Genomic DNA, 24,301 nt, shown 5'->3' with positions numbered 1-24,301 from the left:
GAGCTGACATGTTAAATAACGATGAAAGCCCCTAAATAAATAAAGAGTAAAAGAACCATAATTATTCAAAAAAGAAATACATAATGAAATAACAATTGGACCTTATTTTGAAACACCACATCAATTAAAATTTATTTTCGACACTTGAGACGCGTGAGATAGAAGTACAATTTGACCATCTCGCCGGCCCAACGGGTAGCACTGGGTTTAAGATGAGGAGGTCCCGGATTCAATTCCCAGTAAGATTTTCAATCAATCATCAAATCAATGTCAATCAATCAAATCAAGTTTCTCAAATCAATTTGAGAAACTTGAGACCAGGTAATTGGTATGGTTTCTGGTACATTATTATTACTATCTAGTCTACATCTGTGTCGCACTTCCGTCGATAAATTCGAAAAGGTTTTCGTATTCACCGCCACTCACGTCGCGTCTAGCCTTTTCCCAAATTCGAAAAGGTTTTCGCGTCTAGCCTGTTCCCATATTCCCATATCACGACTATCTGTCGTGACTGTGTCGTGGACGTTTATTTTATCGTTGAACGACTGTCGTGTCTAGCTGTTCCCACTAGATCGTGAGGACAATTTATCGGTTCACGGCAGCCGCCTTGTTGTTTGCACGACAGAACGTTTGAATCTGCGATTATCTGTCCTCACATTTTTTATCGTGACATTTTAATTATCGTCTGACGACTGTCGTTCTAGCACTTCGCATTGTCACGACAAATTGTCGTCATAACGTAAAAAAAGTCGTGAACGACAGATAATCTTATTGTACTGTATGTGAACAACTTGATTGGAACATAAAAGGGAACGCGCCTAATAACCTATGATGTCCTTGAGCTGAGTTAACCTCCGATCAGCTGACTTTGCGCGCGCGCTTGCCGGTTTCTTGTTATGATTTCGAGTAATTTAGTAGTAAGTAGTCCTGCACCGCCCACCACCGCATTGGTATCATTGATAAGAAACTTAAGTTGCAAATTTTCTCTTCATAATTTTACAGGCTTAGGACTGTCATATTGAAAAAGGCTTGTGCTTTTCTCTTGCAATGTAATCCATTAACATGGTTTTGAGTATGTAAAGGTGTAAATTGGGCATAGCCTAGCCGTTGTATAACTATTTAAATAAATAGTTTGACGATTGGGTGTCCTTGCGTTTTCGACTCCCTGATTGCGAAGGCATGGTACACTTTTCTACTCGGTACAGTCTCTGGGCTCCCCGTAAACTTTCACGACTTAAAAAGTAACTCCTCACCATTTCGTAGTATTCGCGGTTAGAGTAGAGAATGTACCTACGTACATTGTGGCTTTTAAAAGCGGGGCGAGGTGAATACGTCGACGGAACTAGTAAAGACAGCTGCGTAACTTCTGTTCGAAAGGAACGTGCGCTTGCGACTGAAAAAATGAATGCCGGTTGCTCCAGCGGGTCGTGCACCGTGGAGGATTCTCTTCCTCTCGCCACTAATAGCAATTTTTTAGACAAATGATGCTTTTGAATGATATCTAATGCGTAGAAAAAAAATTGGCTACTGATAAAAAAGTCAAAGCCTATATAAGCAGTGATCGGAATTGAGGGAGTTAATTTAGCTAAACTAAAAAATATTGTGGACATTCCTTTCTACAAATCTCGCGACTTCCCGGAACTTATAATAAAAATTATAAAAAGAACGGAGATTATATTGGAATAAGCGTTTTATAGCAATTTTTTATACATTAACGACAAATTTTATTATTTCCTATTAAATATTTGCTACAATTTATTGTCTCAGATAATAATATTGTATTGTGTTTCTTCCTACTTACGTATTAAAATATTAAAATTGCGTATTTAAATAAAATAAGACTCAACGACGATATTACGAAACACCACCATATCACGATTATCATTTTTGCACTCCAAAGTATGCTACTTTTAATATATATGTATGTTATTAAATCAGGCATTTTATATAATTTTTTGCGGTTTTGTGCGAGATAATTGACAGATAGTAGTCATAAATAATAAAGCGAAAATGGCGGTCTGAGCTCGAGTATGCAGAACTCCACGTACTGTTGGCACGCGTGTCACGCACACTAAGCACTTCTACTGTATTTATTGTTCTATGCATATTATTGTAAAGGAGTTGTTCCTTTAGTGGTACTAACATAAATGGAAAATTTAACCAGGCTATTAGTTGGTTTTTTGTGACAAGCTCTCAAAATCTAGAATGTCTGAATTAAAAACAAATTATTTTTGACCTGCAATTTCCAGAAAATCGTAGCGGATTTTTAATACTATGTAAAGTAAAAAGGAACGCAATCCCACGAAACGGAATGGATTTTTATTTAATTTTTTGGCTAATTGGCCAGTGGCCAATGCCATAAAAAATATTGACAGATCAGATGTCAAGGTCATTCTTATTGCAATTTAATTAGCCAATTAGAATTAGTATATTTGAATATTTTGGCGTTTAAGTGTTGCTGCTTTTTGGACTATTCTTAGTATCGCAGTATTGCTGGAATTAATTTAACATATCTACCACACTTTTGTTTTAAATAAATAAATAAAAAATGTAGGTCACAATAATTTTTTTAATTATTTTGCTTAGCTCTTTATTTTAAGCTTATATCTTGCACAAAAATTCAGGCTGGTTAAATTTTTCTGGGAATAAAATACAAAGCTCCATACTAATTCGGTACAAGTCTTTCCTATTTTTCTCTCAGGTGTTTGTTGGCAACATTATTATGACATCAAGTGACGGTACGTACAAGTCGTGTGTCTAGCGACGTAAGACGTAGCGTAAGCGACAAGCCTGTCCATAACAGTTGCAATGCCACTCAGAGTTTTAAATCACAAAGATCTGAAGGACACTGCCACTGCGCTCGTCACCCTGAGACATAAGTTGACTAGACCCATGTGCCTGTAATTTCACCATTATCCTTACCCGTCAAAACCGAAACGCAGTGATGTTCAGGTTACTGCTTGGAGGTAGAAATAAGTAAGGTGGCAGTACTAATCGAATTCCTTCACGAGGAGTTTTACTGCCACTAAAGTAATACACAGTAATGATCAAAGTATTATATACAGAGTGGAAAAAAATCAATATAATAATAATATAATTCTTTAATCAGACAACATTTCATTATTAAGGTCGGTTTACTTAAAGGAAACATTGTTTTACTTTTCTTAATGTCAATAAGTGCATTCACAGAATTTTTTAAAAAGCTATCTTGAACCGGGAATCGAAACAATAAATAAGGATATTTCTTTTATAACACCAAGTGACGGGACGAACAAGTCGTGCGCGTCTGGTGGTAAGCGGCACGCCTATCCATAACAGTTGCAGTGCCATTCAGAGGTTTAAATCGCAAAGATCTTATAGGCACTGCCACTGAGCCCGTTAGCTTAAGACATAGGTTAAGAAGTCCCACGTGCTTGTAATTTCACCAGCACCCTTATCCTTCCAAACCGGAACGCAGTAATGCTCACATCTCTCCAATAAACATTGGGTAGTTAAGTAAAATTAGCTATCTTAAGCATTTAAGGTACTTTAATGTCCCATTGATTTTTTCCACCCTGTATATGTAGTTATAACAACATTAAAAACTTACCACTATCAGCAATCCTCTTAACTCTCGCAGACAGCGTCTTCGAAGGCACTGAATAGTGGACCGAGGCCTGAGTCCTTGTCATGCGGCCAGTTCTGACTGCCTCGACGGCTTCGCGGAGTTGGTTCTCAGAATATTGTTTGTAAGGACGACCAGTTGCCTTGCGTTTGCGTTTTGAAATTCGTGGTTGTACTGTTTGAGCTGTAGAGTACAAAATATGCAATGAGAAATTGGATTAAATTTTTAAATACAATATGGGACCGCTTTTATAATATATGTGTAATAATAATAATGTGAAACCTTCTGCGTATTTGGATGACAAAAATCCATGGTAGTGACCTATTTAGCGTTTTCAGGTTGTATCGATTATTACTTTATCAAGATCATTAGAACAAGATTTTAAGATACAAGTTCTACTGAAAGACCCAACAAAGACTGACATCTCGCAAAGTTTGTCTAAAATAAAGACCAGCGAAGGGCCTTAGATGGGAGAGACTGAGATAGGCTCGTGATGGATAGCATTTAACTGGGACTGGTGATTATGAAAATAGACGTAGGGTGCTGTTCCATCACCAAAGTTGTGGATATTACAAATTTCAGCGCGAAGCGAAGCAAAAAAATCTAAAATATACCATGAACAATTTTGCTTATCCGTAACTTAGTAACGTATATAAGTAAAATGTTTATAATCTGTACATAACATAATACTTATAGTACAGTCGGTGCGCAAAACGACGAGCCATAGATACAAAAGTTGAAGTCGACTTCACTTAAGTAGGTATCCACTATTTGTACGAAGTGTTATACAAATAGTGGCTACATAAGTGAGGGCACCGACTATACATATATTATCTTCGTTTTTTTTCTTATACAAATATATTCGGCATATTATAATTGTTGATTTCGAACAGCCTGTATTCGCGCGTATAGCGTTGAGAGTAGAACTAGTTTCCTTGAATCAGCGTTCTGCTGCGGCAATAAGCCGACGGCTTGCATAACTTTTTGTTAACATTAATTGCGTTATTTTTTCCCGTAAAATGTTTACATTTAATAAAATTGTTAATTTACGCATTATTGTTAGAGAAGTTGCAACACTCATACAAATTGTTTAGGTTTAAGAGTGTAAAGTAAATCTGTGTTAACGTTTTTGTAATTATTAAATAAATTAAAAAATATACAGCGTGTCCCAAAACTCATCGATAACCTGGGAACAGGATGTTGCCTAGTTCGTAACAACCCAGAAAAAAAATATTTAAAAAATCGGAGACTTTTTTTGTGATATCTTATATCGTTCTTCTTATATCTTATATGTTATATCGTCTTATATCGTTTCAATGAAAAATTTTGCAAATGTACGCCCTTTACACGAGATTTAAGTGCTATAATTACAAATTTGCTAATTTTGCTGTTCTAGTTTTTGTAACGGTAACCCAAATAACCCAGTTAATGAACACAATGCCAAAAAAAGTCCGAATTGCTAAAGGTTCAGCACAAAAAATAATGTATTTAATTTTTTCCTCGAAATTTTCAGCAATTATTTTTAAAGGTAACTTTGACACCCCATACTGTAAAAAAACGTACCTTGACTACCGTTGCAATTTCTTACAAAAGTTGGCGCAACTAATCAAAAATAGTATTAAACCTTCTGCGTCATGCTTCTTGGAAAAAAATTACCTTGGTTTTTCTAAAAAGAGGCCAATTTTAAAAATATTACCTTTTCTAAGTGAAAATGGCTTCAGTGCCTCTAAGGTTAATTTAAGTTTCATATCCGGTGCATTGCACCGGTTGCTGCCCAACGTAGGGGGCCCTTCGGAGGAAGTTCGCCGTTTATATGGTGGGGTGGTGCGATCCGTGACCCTGTATGGGGCACCCGCCTGGTCACACCGACTGACGGGCGTCCGGCGTTGCAGAGCCATGTTCAATGGCGTGCAGCGCCGCATGGCCATAAAGATCGCATGAGGATACCGCATTGTATCCTTTGACGCGGCGACTGTCCTGACGCGGTTTCCCCTGCTGGACATTCTGGCGGAGATGGACGCTCGTACTTACGCGCACCTCCGCCAGGCGGAGGAACCTGTGTCGCCTGAAGTGCCGTAGCAGGAGCGCCGACGGGCGTTCGAGAAGTGGCGCGAGAGGCTGGAACTCCCGTGGATCTCTGCGAGCGAGCTGTCGGCGCGATCCTGCCCAACCTCGAAGTCTGGTTGAGCCAGCGGAAGTGCGTCACCACGTCCCGACTGACACAGATACTCACCGGGCACGGATGCTTCGGTGAGTATCTGAATCGGGTCGGACGCGAGACAACGACACTGCGTCGTCGACTTTGGGAGGGACCAGGATTCCGCCCAGCACACGCTGGAGGAGTGCCCCGCATGGGCCTCCGAGCGGAACATCCTGGTTGCCCGGTTCGCGCGAGATCTCTCTCCGGCAGACATAGTAGCGGCTATGTTGGCGGATCAAGAGTCCCATGAGGCAGTGGTCTCCTTCTGTGAAGCGATGATGCTTCAGAAGGAGGTCGCCGTGCGTACGTGCGAGCATGATAGGGAGAGAGCTGATGCCGCTCGGCGACAGCGTACCTTCGCGGCTGCGGGCGATCGGAGCGGGGGCTTCGTTCGCCAGTAAGTTAGGCAGCCGCGAGGAGGACGACCGACGGGGCGGTGTGGCCAGCTTCGTCGTGAGGAGAGGAGGGGGAGGACGGGACGTAGCTCTTCTTAGGTGCTGAGGAGGTGCGCAAAGTCGATCCCGGATCCTTCCCACTAGAGCACCCGAGAAAGCCATCGTGGAGTTTTAGCCGGTAGAAGCCCGGCTGCCCTCCCGCTGCCCCCGCGGCGGAGAGGTATCCCAGGAGGATTTCCCCACGCAAAAAAAATTTTTCATATCCATGTAGTCGGAGTTAGTCTGACTGGCAAAAATAAGTGAGTATGCTTGAGTGAGACAAACAGTCTCAAAATTCCACATTTCTCGACAGATGTAGGAATTTAAATAAAACTAATGAAATTGCAAGTGCTCAAACTGTTTTCCAACGGCATCAATGCACGGCAACGCCTTAAAAGAGACTTTTTCATCAATCGTGCATATCGTCGTAAACTCCGTGTCCGATTTTTTAAATATTTTTTTCTGGGTTGTTACAAACTAGGCAACACCTGTTCCAAGGTTATCGTTAACTTTTGGGACAGCCTGTATATGCCAAACATCTTTGGAGTGGAATACCTTACTTGCAGACATATTTCCTGGACGCTATAACTTGGACCTTTTCAAGGCGAGAGTGAATAAGCATTATTTAGGTGAGCGTGCTCCATCGACGACCTCATCGTCACTTTCCATCAGATGAGTTGGAGGTGAAATGCGCACTTAATGTATCATAAAAAAAAATTAAAAAATACTTACCTTTCTTAGCATCTTCATCGTCCTCCAAAAACTCGATTTCAAAGTACTCCTCGTCCTGAGAGCTGACCGAGTCGTCCGGTACATAGAGATCGTCGTCTTCATCATCTATCAGACTATCTGCATGTTCTGTTTTGATGTCATCTTCATCTTCGGCCTGGATGGACACAATTATTAATATACAGAATATAATCACTCATTGCCATCGAGTATATAACCAGAAACAGAGCCGAAATAAGGGCCATCCCTGGCAAATGGGCCTTATATCATTTTTAAATATCAACTCTCGTTTGCGCTGAAATCAGAAATTGGAAAGCTGAAATAGTACAGCGCCAACAACTGACCTGTGTGTATGTGTCCACATATTCCAAAAATATTCTGTATTTATTGTGATAATGTGATCTGAAGAAGGTCGCGGGTAGTGGTTGGAAGCGGAAAACTGGTGATCGGGCACTGCCATAGTATACTTGGGGGGGCTTATGTCCAGCAGTGGACTGCAATAGGCTGATTGAATGATCTCAAATAACGTCAATTTACAATTTAGTCACGTAGTTGTGGCAAACTAGGTGATGAATCCGGTTTTGTGCCCTTTCCGGTAAACAATTACAATAACACTTGACAAATAGATGTACGATGATTCCACAAACTTTTCAGGTATGTTGTTCTTTTACAAGAAAGATTATACTTATAATAAAAACACACAAGCTCAGCTATTTTGCATGGTTTAACCTCCGCTTTCTTTATATTTACTAGGCGAGCGGCTAATTAATTTACTACCATTTTTATTTGTGTAAATTACCTGTATAAGGAAGAATTCTTCTTCCTCCTCTTGTACTTCTTCTTGCTTTTTAATTTCTATTTTAATGTTTTTGTCCCTTTTCTCCTCTTTTGGTTTCTTCAAGTGCTGCACTCGTAAATTGTATTGGAACTGGGTGTTGGTTTCAGGACTTTTCTGATCTGTAATTGAGAAGGAAAGAAAGAAAAATCAATCAATTGAGTCACATTACACATTTTACTCCAACACTTAACACAAAATCAACAAGTTATTCATGCTAGAGTTATTTTTAGGTCAGTAAATATGCATAGTGTAAAAGCTATTGTAGCCATTAACCAATTAACCAAAACATAACGGCTGTTTTCAGCACCAGTTATATTTCAATTTATTGATATTAACTGCCTGTCGACAACGAATATCAAAATGAACATTATTCCAATTGGATAAAGCACAAAATTGTAGTTTTATATATGTGGCTTTTGTAACAATAAGACAATAGATAACAATATCACCTCAGTACAGAGTGGAATTATCTTTTTGCCAAGTTTTATGGAAGGAAAGTGCGCGAAACCGGATTCATCCCTAGTTTGAGACCATTAGAAAATATTTTCTTCAAATTTAAATGGGATTAATACTAAGGTAATAACTGCCTCTGTGGCCGAACGGTTACCATGCCGGACTGCCACGCAGAGGTCCCAGGTTCGATTCCCGGGCCGGGAGAAATATTTGTATGACCTACATTTGTTTCTCTCGTGAGTTTGGGTGTAATTTGTGGTTGCCTATATGTGTGTCCATGGCACCCGCGACACAGGGTTTCCCTAGTGCGGGGCTATGTTGAGTGTGTGTGTTATTATTATTATATTATTATTATTATAAGGTACCCTCTTTCCAACAAAAAAGAATCATCAAAATCAGTTCACAAATTTAGATAATCCTCACGTAACATACATAAAAAAATACAGTCAAATTGGGACCCTCCTCCTTTGTTTACTTTTTGTTTAAAATGGATTGGAACAGACTATAATTAAAAACAAAAATAAAAAGAATAATGCATTGCATAATCGGTTGCTGTAATAATGACTAATTGTAATTGAATGAATGCGACCAAATTAATGTCTACATTGACATTGTCAATTTTAGACATTGAGTATATAGCCAGAAATAAAGACGAAATATGTCATTAAAATATATATATAACCGTCATTGTGAATAAAAACCGCCGAAGTATTTTAATAACCGGCAATCTATCTCACTACCGCTACACATGTCTCTCAACCCTGACATTGGCAAAATCGTCGCGCAAAACGACGGAGCCATAGACGCAAAAGTTGAAGTTGAAGTTGAAGTCATTTAATTAGTTTGAAAACTATTCTGCTAAATCATTATGGTGACAACTGCGCTCCGACTGGCCAGCCCGAATTCGAAACAATTGACGGGCGTCATCATTGTTATTTTTAGAGATTGTTAGAGATTCTTTACTACAATAACTACAGAATTTTTGGAATATATGGACATGTGCTGTACTATTTCAGCTTTCTTTTTTGCTTCTTCTTGCTACTTCATTCTTTTCAGCTTTCTTTCATTTCACAGCGCAAACGAGAATTGATATTTAAAAGTGACATAAGGCCCATTTGCCTGATGAGTTGCCAGGGATGGAAGACCGTTATTTTGTCTCTATTTCTGGTTATATATTCAATGGTGTTAGATAACAACAAAAACTTACCCTCATAGAGTCTGTCAAGTATGAGTTGGTTGGTGGCCACCACATCCTGGCGGAAGTTGACGGCATCGCGCAACCTCACCACGCAAGATTCGCAAATCTGTTCACGGTACTCCAATGGCTCGACCAGCTGATGGACAGGTGTTGTGAAAAAGTAAATTAAAAAGTTATATATTTACAGTGGCAAAGATCTTTTCATAACATTTGTATGCACTATCCATTGACTTACAAATAAATGGACGAGGGGTCTAATACAAAAACCACGAAAAAAATGTCCCAAGTCAACCTATTTAAAGGTAGTCACATGTAAAGGAATATGAAAAAGCTAAAACGTTGAATTTAAATTGTAATGTCATCGCAGTTCTGTCTAATTTTGCTTGCTTCGCTGTCAGTCGAATAAACGAAGACTAAAGCGTGAATGACGCTCTGTATACGATTTTAACGCCCTATAAGTTCGGACACTTTTTAGCGCGGATCCGACGTCCTTATAATTGTAAGTCAATGGCACTATCAGTTAATTTGAAACATGTTTAAAGTATTGACATTCGCGGTATCATCAATTATTTCGATGGGGGCCATAACATTTAAACTAAGAATTTAAATACCTTTATTTTATTTTTGTTTTCTTTGTAGGTGACCCGTTTAACTCTTGCAGATAGTCTCTATCTATGATTTTTGAAATAAATATTGTAAGTGATAAATTTGTACAAATGTATATAATATATTTACAAAGAGCAACTCCTAGAGTTTCTTGCTTATTCTTCTGGAAATCAGCAGTAGAAGTTTTTATTAATTTAAGACAATTTCAAGTGTTTATTTATCAAGCGCTTACCTATTCAAGAAAGATTGTTTGAGTTTCAATTTGAGGTGTTTTGTTTAAATTTTACTTAAAAAAGTTCCGTTATAAGCAAGTAAGAGTGAAAACAAAAGTTTTTAGTAATTAATTTTTTTACTTTACCCAGCCTAGGCAACAGTAAAGGACAACACTGCTACTGATGCTCCTTGTGTAATCATTTGTACGCAGTGTTTAAACAAGCGGCGGCCGCGGGAGAGCCTATTCAGTATATTCAAGCAATAAAATAGCAAAGAGGTTATAATTTTACTTAGCCATAATGAGTTCGGACGAAATTCATTTTTAAAAATTGAGACTGTGATGATTGCAGTTGCGTTTGAAACCTTGAGAGCCATAAAAAATTTATTGTAATGTTACATACTTACAGGCAAACCAAAACATTCTACGAGCATATCCCCGTACACTTCGATTTTTCCATCGCAAATATATTCCGCCCATAGGTCCCTGGAGCTATTCTCTACAAAACAACACCGACATCGAACATGTATATCAACAGTATCGCCTCGTTTCAAAGCCATTTTAGCAATTTTGAAGCTTTTTTCACGGCAAAAATCTAGGAAGCGACGCCATGATGCACCTTGACTTTACACTTTTTAATTCCCGTTTAGTGATGCTTGCATCAGTTTTCTCTCAATCGACCGATTTACAATGACAGCTCGAAATCGCTGTAACCTGTGTAGTTGAAGTAGCGTCAGTTAATGAATGAACGAAACGCAATCGGTTATTGACATTTTCTTTCTTGACATTTTGGTAGAGAAAGCTTCCCCTGTTCATTTGTAGAAAAGGCGAAAACAATAATATTTATAATGTTCTAGGATAATTCAATGTTTTTATTAAAAGTTTGAATGAAATTACTTAGTGTTGTGTGTTTAAATTTAATAAAATGACGACGGCGAAGAATAACGGGCCTATTATAGACCCGGCGCTATGTAGATGCTGTAGAGCTATAAAAAAATGCAGGATTCTCACAGCCGAATATACTTGGACGGACAAAAAGGAAGTCTACGCGGATATGTTTATGGACTGTTTCGGCATATTGGTGCGTAAAAATTTATGTTATGCCTACATATTTTATATGTTTTTTTTATGCTAAAGTTTGTTTGAAGAGCTTTTCTGTACACTGCTTTGTTTTACCAATATGCAGTGTATACCCGAAATTTAGCAAATCGTTTATAATCTAAATGTTATCTCGTAAATATATATCAATATGTGTTGGCATTTATGTTATACATAATTAATTTATAAATTGAAGTAAAGCTGAAACTAGTAAGTAATAAATATAGGCCTATTCAACGCTAAAGTAAATAGGCATTTCTTGGATAAACATGTAACATCATGGATTACATCGATCTTAGAGTCAGGTATGAATGTGGCCGTGAAGAATGACAAACTCTTATTTACTCTCTATTGTACTTTAAAAAAATATAACAAATATACTGTTATGTTACAGCCCGTTGCACCAAGTACCAAGTACTGTTGTGTTATTTCAAAGTTTAAAATTTATTTTATTATACTCTCCTATTTCTTATGACTTGACTTACATACTAACTTCAGAAAAACCAGGAAAGTCCTTCAGTTCTTTGAAACTGTAGGCCTTGGCTCTGAACTGCAATTAGTGGTGATTATAATAGATCAGTTGATGGTCACAGTTACGAGGGGCTGCGAAGGCTCCAAATGGAGCGTCTCTAATAATATTAATACATTTACAATTTACAAAATACTTAAATTTTCGCCATTCAAATGTATACGAATTTAACTATCTGGATTTACATAAATATCAAGTTGATATAGAAATTTATCTCATTATCTCCAGCATAGTGGGCAGCTGAGAATAGACCCAATATACTTTGTGGTACATTTTAAGGTTCTACATTAAGACAGGACTTAACAGTCCCTTTATTTATTTTATTTATTTGGGATAACAACAGCAAATATTGTTAGATTACAAAAAGTTATATTACAAAGCCAGTAACAGTTATCCTCGATTTATATATTGAAAACAAAAACAAAACGGGATGTTTATGAGCATGATAAATAGTAATATAAACTTTATACATACATATAGTTATATGCGAAATAAGTAAGTATACTAAATACATACACTATACACAATAAAACTTAGTATTAATATTATTATACACTATGCCTACATATGAATAAATTTAACTTAACATTAAGTCATAAATAGGTATTTCTGACATTATAAAAATCTCAAACTATGAAACAAATGAATAAATAAATTAACTTGTCCATAATAATTATCTATTTCATATGGTGGTATAAGTCAACACCACACCAGCATTATGAACAACAAAAATTGACTCTATCAACCAATTATTACAACTATTTTTTTTTTTATAGAATTTGTTTATTCTTTGTAGAAGAGTTAGGTTTTACCATAAGTGTTAGCACTTATTCCTACCTTAATACTTATTCATACCTGTTCCATATTAAACATGTGTTTTATATTGGTATTTTATAGGTATATAAAAGATAGTAAGTGCTCCATCAGCATAGTGGTTAACTGAACTTAATAGACTCTACCTATTTTTTTTATAACATCAAGTGACGGGACGAACTAGTCGTGCGTCTGATGGTAATCTACACGCCTGTCCATAACAGTCACAATGCCAGTCAGAGCTTTAAATCGCACAGATCTGAGGGGCACTGCCACTGTGCCCGTCACCCTGAGACATAAGTTGACAAGTCCCATGTGCCTGTATTTCACCAGCACCCTTACCTTACCAAAACTGGAATGCAGTAATGCTGATATTACTGCTTGGCGACAGAAATAGGTAAGGTGGCATTACTGCCCTGGCGGAACTCTTTCACAAGGATCACTACTGCTGCTAAATCTGCAATAGAACTACAGTTCGATCTTAATTTGTCAATACTTACCAGTACCCTGCTCTAAATAAACATGTGTTTTATGTGGATGTATAATCATGGTGCACAAAATGCTACCTCATACATCTATTTATTTAATACAGTACATCCACAAAATACATATTACATGCCTAAAAATTTAATAATTATTCTCATATCATATCTCTCACAATATCGATTTATATATATAAATCGAATTAAATTTTTGCGTTTATTACACAGGAAATGAAACTATTTCTTCGGATCTAAATCGCGTTTCGGGCCCTTTACAGGTCCCATAATCTTGGCTGACTGAAATGGCAAAGTCATCAAATGCCAAAAATAAACGCCATTATCAAGTACCAACACTAGACTTGTTTTAATATTATTGATTTTTGGTTCAAAATAGTATGTTTTTTTAAATTTTCAAGCGCTTAGCCTATGCTACTACTATTTAGGTGTAATATCCCGTACTCGTTGGCCTATAGTATAGGTAAAATTTTTTCTGTACAAAAAGTTCCTAAATGACTTCTCACATTCAATTAAAAAACTTTTTTACAGTTTTTTTATAACACAGTCGTTCAGTCGGTGATCATTATGTGATTATAATTGTAACTCTCTGTCGTTGCTTTTTATAAAAATTGTAAATTTCAATTATTTAGGCCAGTATGGTGGAGTATGGCCTAAACCCTCACCTGAGAGGAGACCCGTACCCGGCTAAATTATTAATGTAATTAATTGACACATTAATTTTGTTCTAAGTTCGTACAAAATGCAGTTACACCCGTGCCCAGTAAAATTATTAATGTAATTAATTTACACATTAATTTTGTTCTAAGCTCGTATAATGCAATTTCTAATTTCAGCTGTCACACGTAGACGGCAGCGAGAAAGAGTGCGGCGTATGCGCCACATGTGTAGTGAGATTACGAGACGCATGCGCCTTCCGAGAGCAGGTTCTTCAATGCGAACAACTGTTTTTGGAAGCTAAGCTCCAAGTTAAGGAGAATGAAGAAGGTAGTGTTTATTTGACATGGATAATCATTAATTACGCCATGTGGAAGGGAATGTCATAAAAGAATCAAGTCTAGTATAGAAGTAAGAATAATAGAGAGTGTATGAAAAGTAGAGTTCTGAAATGAGAGTTGCCTACAGTAATTGTACCAGGACTGAGTACACTTGTTATGTCTTAGTTCAAATGTAAATTACAAACGAAATAATTTCTATCATATTATTGATAAACCAGTACTTTCATGGGGTGTCTTGAAAATATAAAATACAAAATACGTTTATTTAAATTACAATATGCAATCATCACCACTAACCGGATAATATGAAAGTATTTGAGAAATAAATAAACTTCATTCATTCATTCATTCATTTGAAGTATCCATTACAAAGAACAGTACCGTCACATTTCTGGTCTTTGTGAAAGAGTTCGTTCAGGGAAATACTGCCACATTACCTATTTCTGACGCCAAGCAGTAATGTGAGAAAATTATAAATTAAAATGACCGTTACTTTTTTAGTATTAAAACCTAAAAAATAGTTTTAGTTCTAGGATTTCGTGATTGTTACTCATGAAACATGTTAGAAATGAAACAATTTTTTCCGATTAACCGTGACCATAGAAAAATTGCTTCTTTTTTTGTACTCTTCTTCATAGTTAAAAAAATAGTTGAAAAAACCCACAATACGCGACATAGATCTGAAAAAATACTAGTAGTTTCATTTCCCATATTTTTAGCCTTAAAGATCATTTCTTATCCTTTCCAGAGCCTAAAAAGGATCTAGACATTGAGTTGAAGACAGAACCGAAAGATGACATTGAAATTGATAATCATTCCTTACCTGATACAGAGCCAATACATGACGATGGCATGTCCGTCGGGGATTATTCTGCTGATGAAGGTAAACCTGGTCATAATACACATATCTTACTACTAACTGCAGAATGTGATATTTTCTCAAAATTTTACATAACATCATCGACGCCGAAACTAGAACAATAGTCTAATAACACGAGTAAGGTGTCTTCATACAAACGTAGCAATGTGGTTTGAATGTGTGCACGCCCACCGCGCGCCGTGTACGGACGCACACATTCTCATAATCTCGCGGTGCACTCGAGTTGCACAGCGAGGATCGTCACACGCACCATTCATTATAGAATTGAACCGTTGATTGAACCTCACTAGCTCGGAAAGGCTTTCTTTCTCACTAGAAATCTGCGCGCAGAAAGTTTTTGAAATTCGAACTTGACGATGGACCGTGGTGCACCCAACTTTTTCTTTCGATGAAAGAAAACATAACGACACGTTCAACTACGCGATTTGTTGTTCATTATTTATGTAATATAAATCCGTTGGTATATTTTATTGTTATTGTTGTTGACATTAAATTGACAACGATAACTACTAATTTTGTTTATTAAAACTGATTTGTTATATATAGTTCAACTGCTTTTCTTTCATCTACCATTTTTTTCGCTATAGTGAGATGAGAAGTTGTGTGTTCTCGGCAGCGAAATTGTTTTGCGTCTCGTGCCTTGAAACTCTCGCTACGCTCAGGATTCTATTGCGAGTGGTTCAATCTTAGCATCCTTCACTTGCTCAGCTTTCAATACAAGCACTAGCGTCAAACAACAACTTTGCAGCCTGGCATAACAAATAAATATTATAATTATTAATACAAAGATCGAACACTCAGAAAACATTCCTTCGATCCGGCTGGATTCGAACTGACGTCTTCTAGCATACCGTGGCAGACGCTATACCAACTAAGCCACGGAACGAACCAGCGGACCTCACGAATTTTTCTATGTGCTTGTTGTCGTATCTTTGTATTTGGTTTTTCAACGACTTTTTAGCCGTAGCGCCATCTATGAGAAATCTATGAAAGCATCTCGTCACCCAGCTAGATACCTTTACAGTTACCAGCCCCAGCTAGTGATGTCGCTATTCACTGTATTTAAATTTTTATTTAAATGATATTCAATTTTTTTTATGTGAAATCACTCCACTGGTTTGTTATAATTATTGATTTATTCAAAGGAAACATATAGCACTTATTAGACTAATTTACAAATTGGTTGTATGAGCAAACAAGAATTAAACCATCATAACCTATTCTAGGTACGAGACCTGTGTTAATGGTATTATGAAGATTCTCCATTATGGTAAAATTAAATAACCAATGCTTTGATTGCAGCTAAAACTAAAGTAGTGTAGTAATACAAAGATCGACACTAAAAAAAATCCGTATAAAATATAGATAAATAAATAGACGTGTTTATGGTTATTCGAACAAGGGTGCTTCGAATTCAGAATTGCTCAGCATTTTATTTCTATTTCATAATCACACTACCGTCATCGAGATACTAATCCGCTATGCTGGCATAGAAATATCAATACGTAAATAAGTACTGCATTTAACAAATGCTATTCAATATAGCAGTAGTAGCAGAGAGAGCTCCTTGTGAACGAATTCATCCAGGGAAGTACTGCCACTTTACCTGTTTCAGCCGCCAAGCAACAATGAGCATTACTGCGTCCAGGCTTTGAAGGGTGTCAACTTATCTCTCTGGGTAACGGGCGTAGTGGCAGTGCCCCTCAGATCTTTGTGATTTATAGCTGCAACTGTTGTGTATAGGCGTATCGCTTTACCACCAGGCGCGCGACTTATTCGTCCCGTCACTAGCTATAAAAAAAATAAGCACGAGAGTACTGTGATGAATACCTTAACTTTTTCAAATTATGTTCTGCAACCTGTAAGCGCTAAAATAATAATGTGACAACCCTACGCTCCGAGGGAAGTGTAGGGAATGGAATTTGCCCTACTTGTCTTATTAATATATTATGGTTTAGTTCTCCTTGAACTAGGGATGCACGATTTTTTGCATCGTAGTGGATCATATGCCTGTGAATCGATCCTCAGATCGGATTGTATTTGTATTATCGGTCTTCCGCTTTTGAATGGATCTCACAATTAATTTCTATAAAAAAATATTTTGACAACCTTTTTGGCTTCAGTTGGTTTTGTGTTCATTTAGTTAGTGAGAAAAGACGTTCAGATGACATAGAAGTAGCGAAAGTCGCCAAATATTGTAGACTTATTGTTCTTAGATATTGCCAAACTGCTTTTCTTATCTTTTCCGGGTTCACGATTCTTTCACTTGCGTTTTTCGCTTGCTTACGTGACTCGCTTCGTGTATACGCAAAGATCTGTCGCGTACGCGCAGGCAGGACTTTTCACGAGTCGCTCGCTTGCGCTGGTCGCTTGCTTTGCGTTGGATTTCTTTGCGTTGCGTGAGTTTGATATCCAGAAAGCTTGATATTTCCACGCAAGCAACAAGTAACGTTTGCGGAGGACAGCACTACTGACCAATCACAGAGCAGCAGCCGGTTCGAGAGTGTCGACAACCCAAACAAAGGCAAGGCGCCGTGCATGCGTGCAAGTCTCTCCGCAACGCAAAGGGGAAGACTCGTGAACGCCTTTGCGCGGAAGACAGATTTCTACGACGTGTGCCCAGCCAACGCAAGCAAGCAAACAACGCAAGTGAGACTCGTGAACCCGGCATTACAGGCCAATATAAAATAGGGGTTCAGAAAGAGACAGTTTTGTTTAAATTATGAATACGATCTAGGTGATGCGATTCGCTTTAATGTTGAATCGATTTACTTATAAATCGCATTCCAATGATATGTACAATCAAGAATACATCAAGCTTGATACTTTGTACTTTGTACCGTTCTTATCGTAAGCGGCATAGAGTTGGACTTAAGTCTTAAGTGTAAAGCTTGACGTGCTCTTGACCCTGTACAATACAAAAAATCGCTTCATCGTATACACTTGAATCGAACTTCATAAATATCTTATCTTAATGTGCCTTGAACCGGCCATCCGTAATCCCAATAACTGTAAGTTAGATCGGTCTTGTCTGTTGCAGATTACAAACCACCGAAAAAAGAAGGCACTCCACCTCCTCTAGGTAAAACAACCAATAAGGTGACCTCGAAGACGATAGAAGATAACGACTATTCAGACTCATCGTCTAACTCTGACAAGCCATTGAAGAGAAAAAAGAAAATTGTCAAGAAGGGAAAGAAGGCTAATGGGACACAGAAGAGGGAAAAGAAAATGAAGCAGAAACCTGGTAAGATTCAATGTCTTTTACTCATCTTCAAAGGATCAATAAATATTTATTTTTTTTACATGAACAAACCATTATATAACTAACGTTATTTACTTGTCACGATTAGAAAATTTTAAAATCCAACTTCGACTTCCTAGGTCAGTAGTTTTGTCCTACGATACAGTGAAACCATTTCCGGAAATCTGGAATTCGAAAAAAGTAATTAATTGGTGTTTTGGTGGTTTTAACAACTCTATATCGCCCCTTGTAGAAACACCTTTTTATGACCATTACTTATGACGTATCCATATTTATTAATAATAAAATTTACTTTTACACTTTTGTAGGCAATGAAAATTAAATAATAAATAAATGTACTTAGGTAAAAGGAATAAGGAAATAATGAAGGGATTGGAGAGGAAAAAAAACGAAACTACGTTGATAATTTTTCCTTTAAGTTTTGGTTTTCCTCCTTTCAGTCGAATGCTATAAAAAAGAAGATTTTGAATTTAGTTTTTTTTTCTAATTTTTGTGGATTGGACGCAATTAAAGAAAAAGGATTTATATAATACATATCCAGTCACTTTCGAGATATGGCAGTTTGAAGTTTAAAATTGTTTCTCAATCTTGTTTTATTTTCATAACTTATAATGTAATGAAACGACAGAGATATTTAGAGATATCTAAGAGGTTAGACTTTAGGAACCGTTTAGTACATATATATAACTCATTTTTTGATAATTTTGTGGCTTGGATCCTTTTTGCTTAACTACGTCCAATTTTGCCTCGAAATAAATAAAAAAAATAGGTAAATATAAAGCATTTCTATATTGTTGCAGGTACATCAAAGAAAGCAGCTCCCAGAATGGTAAAAAAACCTCCAGTTGAAAAGAAACATAATTACGATAGGGACTTAGATTGCATGGCAGAAGAGAATCTTCTGACCATTATCCAGTACTCCTATGTTTGCCCCTTCAAAAATAGGCGAAATAATTACTATTGCTTTTATTGTAAAGACTATTATCCCAAACCCGAGGACTTGAGAGAGCACACTTTAACACACGACACAAAACCGTTTCAGTTATTGATGGGTTATAAAAAAATGCCAAAATTGGACGTAACAAGGATAGACTGTAAACTGTGCCCAATGAAAATTGATGATTTAGCCGTTTTCAAACAACACGTAGACCAAATTCATGGTAAGAAAATTTACTTCGAAGCTCCGGACAAAATGTTGCTTTACAAGTTGACATGGAACGATTTAGTATGCGTTATATGTAGTGATGTTTTCGAGGATTTCAATACGTTGCATACGCATATGGTCGATACGCATTTCAGCAATTTCACATGCGACGTCTGCGGTGTTTGTTTCTTAGAAAAACCACGTTTAGACGCCCACTTGAAACGACACAAAGACGACGAAAGGCATACGTGTGAGATTTGCGGGAAAGTTTTTAAATCTAACCACTACAAAGACATGCATGTGGATATAGTGCATAAGAAAAAAGCTATAATACGTTGTCCTCGATGCGATGAGTGTTTCATGTCTTACGCGGCGAAAAATAAACATCTTACAGAAGCTCACGGTCAGAAAAGAACTTATCCTTGTAACCTATGCGATAAGGTTTACAATAGACAGAAAACTTTAACAGAACACCAGAGGAGGAACCATCAGAAGGTCTTGAAACATCAGTGCGAATACTGTGATCAAAGATTCTATCTACCTTCAAGGTTAAAAGAACATATGGCGACGCACACTGGCGAAAGAAATTTCCGGTGTGAATATTGTGAAAAAAGTTATCCCAGGTTGAAATCTTTGCAATACCACATTAGAACTCATACGAATGATAGGAGATATAGATGCCATCTTTGCGGGCAGGCGTTTATACAGAACGCCAGTTTAAAATCCCATATAAAGAGCCATCATCCTGAATGTGATATTGAGGGGTGTTATTTTTAAATAATTTAGATTTTTAGCGAGTGTTTAACTTTTGTATGGGACAGGGCTTTCATTTCGGAACTATCGAAATTTTTGAGACTCAATTAAAAGTATTAAAAATCTAAATAAAAACAAATATTTACTCGCTGCAGACTCGGCCATCAATTATCGGAACGGGATAGCGATATTGCGGTTTCTCTCACCTGATTAGTGACGTACGCACGTGACGCGTGCGCATGCCCGTTATCGATAAAAACTTCTAAAAATCTTACTATAAGCCAACTGTCATTATACTGGTTACATGAACATGGCAACACTGTGGAGTGTCGCTTAGTGTAATCTATAGACGTTGAAGAAGGGTAATGATAAAATTAGGTCGTCTCTATCTGATACTATGAAAGCCCTTTGTTTTTTATGTATATACTCATTATAAAAATGAAAAAATAACTTTCGTAAATAATTTCTAAATTCAGTTAATAAAAAACTTCATTAAAAGTCATGTCTTGATTTACTTATTTTTGAAATTGTCTCAAAAGTCACGTTTTTTTCGGGATTTTCAAGACCGCACCTAGACTCGATACTTTTTTACGGGACTCGGAAATGCAGCGAGAATGAAAGCCCTGTGAGACACCGCTAAATATATACAATCTGTGAATATTCTATCTTAACACATTTACATAGTCTTCAAATTTGCAATTTAAAACAGTGACTATTTGTTTAGCTACCAAAATGACCTTTCTTGCAACTAGTGATCATACTCATGAATATTCATGACAACGAAAACCTCCATTAGTTCACCTGTAATATCTTATTTGTAAAAAAAATATTATTTCATATTTTTTTATTATTTACTTACAATAATTATTTTAATATATGGGTGGGTAAAAACAAACTGAAATGACTAAAGGAGTGATTTTGTTCTTTTGATTGATTTTGATTTGATTTTTTTGATTGATTTCTCATTGATTTTGTTTTCCATAGCCTATAGTTTTAAACGTCTTCGTAAACGGTGGATTTAGAAAATTTATGTGGTGAACCTTTTTTATTGATTGTAAAATACATTTTTAGCAATACGTTTATTTGATGAAATACAACAATTATACAGATCATAGTAAATATAGATGCATTGTATTTGACCTTTAAAAAGGCGCGCAAATGTTAATGAATTAATTCATTTTTTATTTATGTATTATCTACAGTTAATTTTATTTAATTTGATTGGTATTTCTAAATTATAAATAATATTTAATACTTTAAAATCAACTTGTCAAAAGACATTTTTTTGTCAAATTGTTTAAAAAAGTAGTAGCAATCATGTTAAAGTATGTTCTTATAACGACAGGAATTTTGATAACAGAAATAATAACGTACAGAATTTGTATTCGTAAAAAGAACACGAATGCCATAATACAAAAAAGTGAAGTGAAGTAGGTATGTAGAGAGTAAGTGTAAGTTGAATATTGTTTAGCGGATCAATATTCTATTTTTTTGACAGATTCTGATCCAGTAAGTTCATTGAGAGCTGAACAAATATGTCACTATACAATAAACATGGTAATTCTATTTTTCCAGTGACATTAGTAACTGATTGTTTGTTGTCTCTAGTTAAAAATCCTAATAAAAAACAATTAATCAATAGTAATAGTTGTAGCTAGCGATCGCATAAGAGCGATGCCACGCGCTGCCGGTGCGTTGTGTCGTCGCAATATTATGATTTCAACGCACTGAGTGCTCCAGTGCCACACTGGCTATGCAGTGTCACAACCACTTACGCGCCGCAGAGCGTGTGGCATGTTGTAGTTCTAATTTATGTGTGTCATGTTCTAATTTTTGTGTATATCGTGTGGCATCGCTCTAAATTATTTCAATAATAATGTGTTATTTATTTTCATCACCGCTAGCGGTGTTGTACAATTTGCTGTAATATAGAATATTTTACTAGGTCGCTAGCAAAAACTATCCCTGTAAACTCGTGGTCGAGGCACTGTTTTGATTTCAGCAGTACGTAACTGTAAATTACTAGCTGAATACGTTGTTATAGCATTGTAATAAAAACATATATTAGTATTGTTTACTCTGAAGTACAAACTAATAGTTTCACATTAGGTTTTCAATTATTTGGTCTTGAATGCTTTGTCCTCTTGTGCGATCTCACTTTCATTTTCTGTACTACACACACATTAAGCGCAACAGAAAAGTAAAAATGTGAAATAGTAGACAAATTAGCGATTAAATTCACGTTGACTTAGTACGGTTTTGCTCAACCTTTATTGAAAAATATCGCAATTAAAAAGAATGCATTTTTTTTACTTTTTACGACTAAGCACTGACTATTGTTAATTTAAAAATTGTAATAGTTTAACTTTAATTAAATCAAAGTTTAATAAGAAAACTTTTTCAACTAAACTTTACGAAATTTACAAGAACGCAAAATCAACCTCTAACCTTTTTTCAAAACCAAAATGTCGACTGTCGGGTACCTCAGGGCATAGGCATAGTTCATTCAAACGGGGTAACACCTTGTTTTAGGGCCTCATATAAGTAGACAATATGAAGAATGAATATAAATAGGAACATCCGAAAATTGTCACGATAATCCAGGCTATTTATATTAAGCTGTAATAATAAGTAATTTATGAAATAAATAATGGAATGCATATTTTAAGCTTGCAAAAGTATTATTTAGATAACAATGTAATTTATATTCGTAAGTTTTATATAATAAAAATTATACATGTATATAAATTGTTATTTCTTGTACCTACACTCGTGTTATAGACGTTAGATGTCACATTCCGTAGTCTACGTCACATTCAAACCGTGTAACGCCGCCTGTTGTCTTTCATTCAGTATTAGTATATAATTTGTCTGAACTCGCAATTTCGTTTAATGAACCTTACCAAAACTTCTAGACCAGATACGCTACAGACGTGTAGGTACCTGCTCAGCTTTTAAATTGAACGATCCGATCTAGTTCAATAGGGAACTGAACAAGTTCAGTCTTCTAGTTCTTTTAGTTCCGATATCCTTGCGAGTACATTGAACGAACTGTCCAAACTACTTTTTATAATCAAATGGTGCCACTTCTGCTCTCCTGTGTTCCTTTACAAAGTTCGTGTCAGAGACAGCTTTTTGCTTGAATTAGGGTCCCCTGGATCACATTTTCTTTGAATGTCCTAGGCTTACTTCCTCCTTGTATGACCTTCCTCCCTGTATTCCCCGCCCTATCAATCTTAAATCCCTTTGTTACGGACGGCCGTGCGCGCCTGGCCGGTCAGAGCTAGAATTGAGAGGAAAATGAATAAATAATTCAGGAGCTCTGATTGGCCGAGTGACGCTAACGACTTATTCTTCGCTTATACTTATACCGGTACGGTGTGGGAGACACCGTACCGGTATAAGTATAAGCGAATATTGGTATTTGCGTTCTTCTTCTTTCGCTTTGATTAGCTTCATTCGTATTCTTGCTCTCTTAGTAGTAAGACGTGTTCATGATTGTAAGTCAGATCGACATAAGCTTTTTGTATGAATATACAGTTCACTTCACAAGATTAAGGAGTTTCATTTAAGAAAGGATATCGAAGGCGGTTACCCGACAGATTAAGGATCGGCGCTGTTATTCTATACCCTTCTTTATGTGTTTCCTCCTTTTATTAACATTTTGTGCGATTTTATCCGCTCGAATAATATTAGGCTCTAGTTTGTTGTTTATTCATGATTGATCTTTCTCACCTCAGGTATTCCCTTGATAACAGCTGTTCCTCGAAGAGGCTCTTCTAAAAATAGATACCTTGCTGCTGCCTAAACGTTGGCGTTTTTGACCAATATTATCTGCCTGCAGTCTTCGAAACTGTTTATCAACATTAACTGTCCACATTTCTTGAAAGTGACACTGGCCCAAGCCTTGTGGCCGCCATTAAGGACATAATTCATAGTAACTACTTCAGACTTCTAGTATGTACCTACTATTAGGACAATAGAAACTTTTCTAGATATTTAAAAACAACAATTCTTTATAGTAGGTATCGTGGTTTGGTTTTTAATTTGG

At 36.5% G+C, this 24,301-nt stretch overlaps 2 protein-coding genes across 3 annotated transcripts in view; one reads left to right on the top strand and one right to left on the bottom strand.

Moving 5' to 3' along the window:
* LOC113225735 (zinc finger protein Xfin-like) overlaps window positions 1-10,857 on the bottom strand; it is a 19,862-nt gene extending 9,005 nt beyond the window's left edge. For both annotated transcript variants that reach the window (XM_026458137.1, XM_026458136.1), the window contains exons 1-5: window positions 10,681-10,857; window positions 9,466-9,592; window positions 7,767-7,924; window positions 6,971-7,124; window positions 3,590-3,787 (exon numbers count right to left, since the gene is read on the bottom strand). In XM_026458137.1, coding sequence (XP_026313922.1) covers window positions 3,590-3,787; window positions 6,971-7,124; window positions 7,767-7,924; window positions 9,466-9,592; window positions 10,681-10,833 — 790 coding nt within the window. In that variant the 5' untranslated portion in view covers window positions 10,834-10,857. The remainder of the gene's footprint in view (window positions 1-3,589; window positions 3,788-6,970; window positions 7,125-7,766; window positions 7,925-9,465; window positions 9,593-10,680) is intronic.
* A 224-nt stretch (window positions 10,858-11,081) lies between these two features.
* Window positions 11,082-21,047, top strand: LOC113225736 (zinc finger protein 25-like). Its single transcript, XM_026458138.1, has 5 exons — window positions 11,082-11,354; window positions 14,047-14,197; window positions 14,957-15,091; window positions 18,129-18,335; window positions 19,154-21,047. Exons 1-5 carry the CDS (start codon window positions 11,199-11,201, stop codon window positions 20,272-20,274), a joined length of 1,770 nt encoding a protein of 589 aa, XP_026313923.1. The 5' UTR covers window positions 11,082-11,198; the 3' UTR covers window positions 20,275-21,047.
* The last annotated feature ends 3,254 nt before the right edge of the window (window positions 21,048-24,301 follow it).

The sequence above is a fragment of the Hyposmocoma kahamanoa genome, unplaced genomic scaffold, assembly GCF_003589595.1.
Source record: "Hyposmocoma kahamanoa isolate Upper Pololo Valley unplaced genomic scaffold, ASM358959v1 172, whole genome shotgun sequence".
Classification (NCBI taxonomy): Eukaryota; Metazoa; Arthropoda; class Insecta; order Lepidoptera; family Cosmopterigidae; genus Hyposmocoma; species Hyposmocoma kahamanoa.
This window is presented reverse-complemented; position numbering and strand designations above follow the sequence as displayed.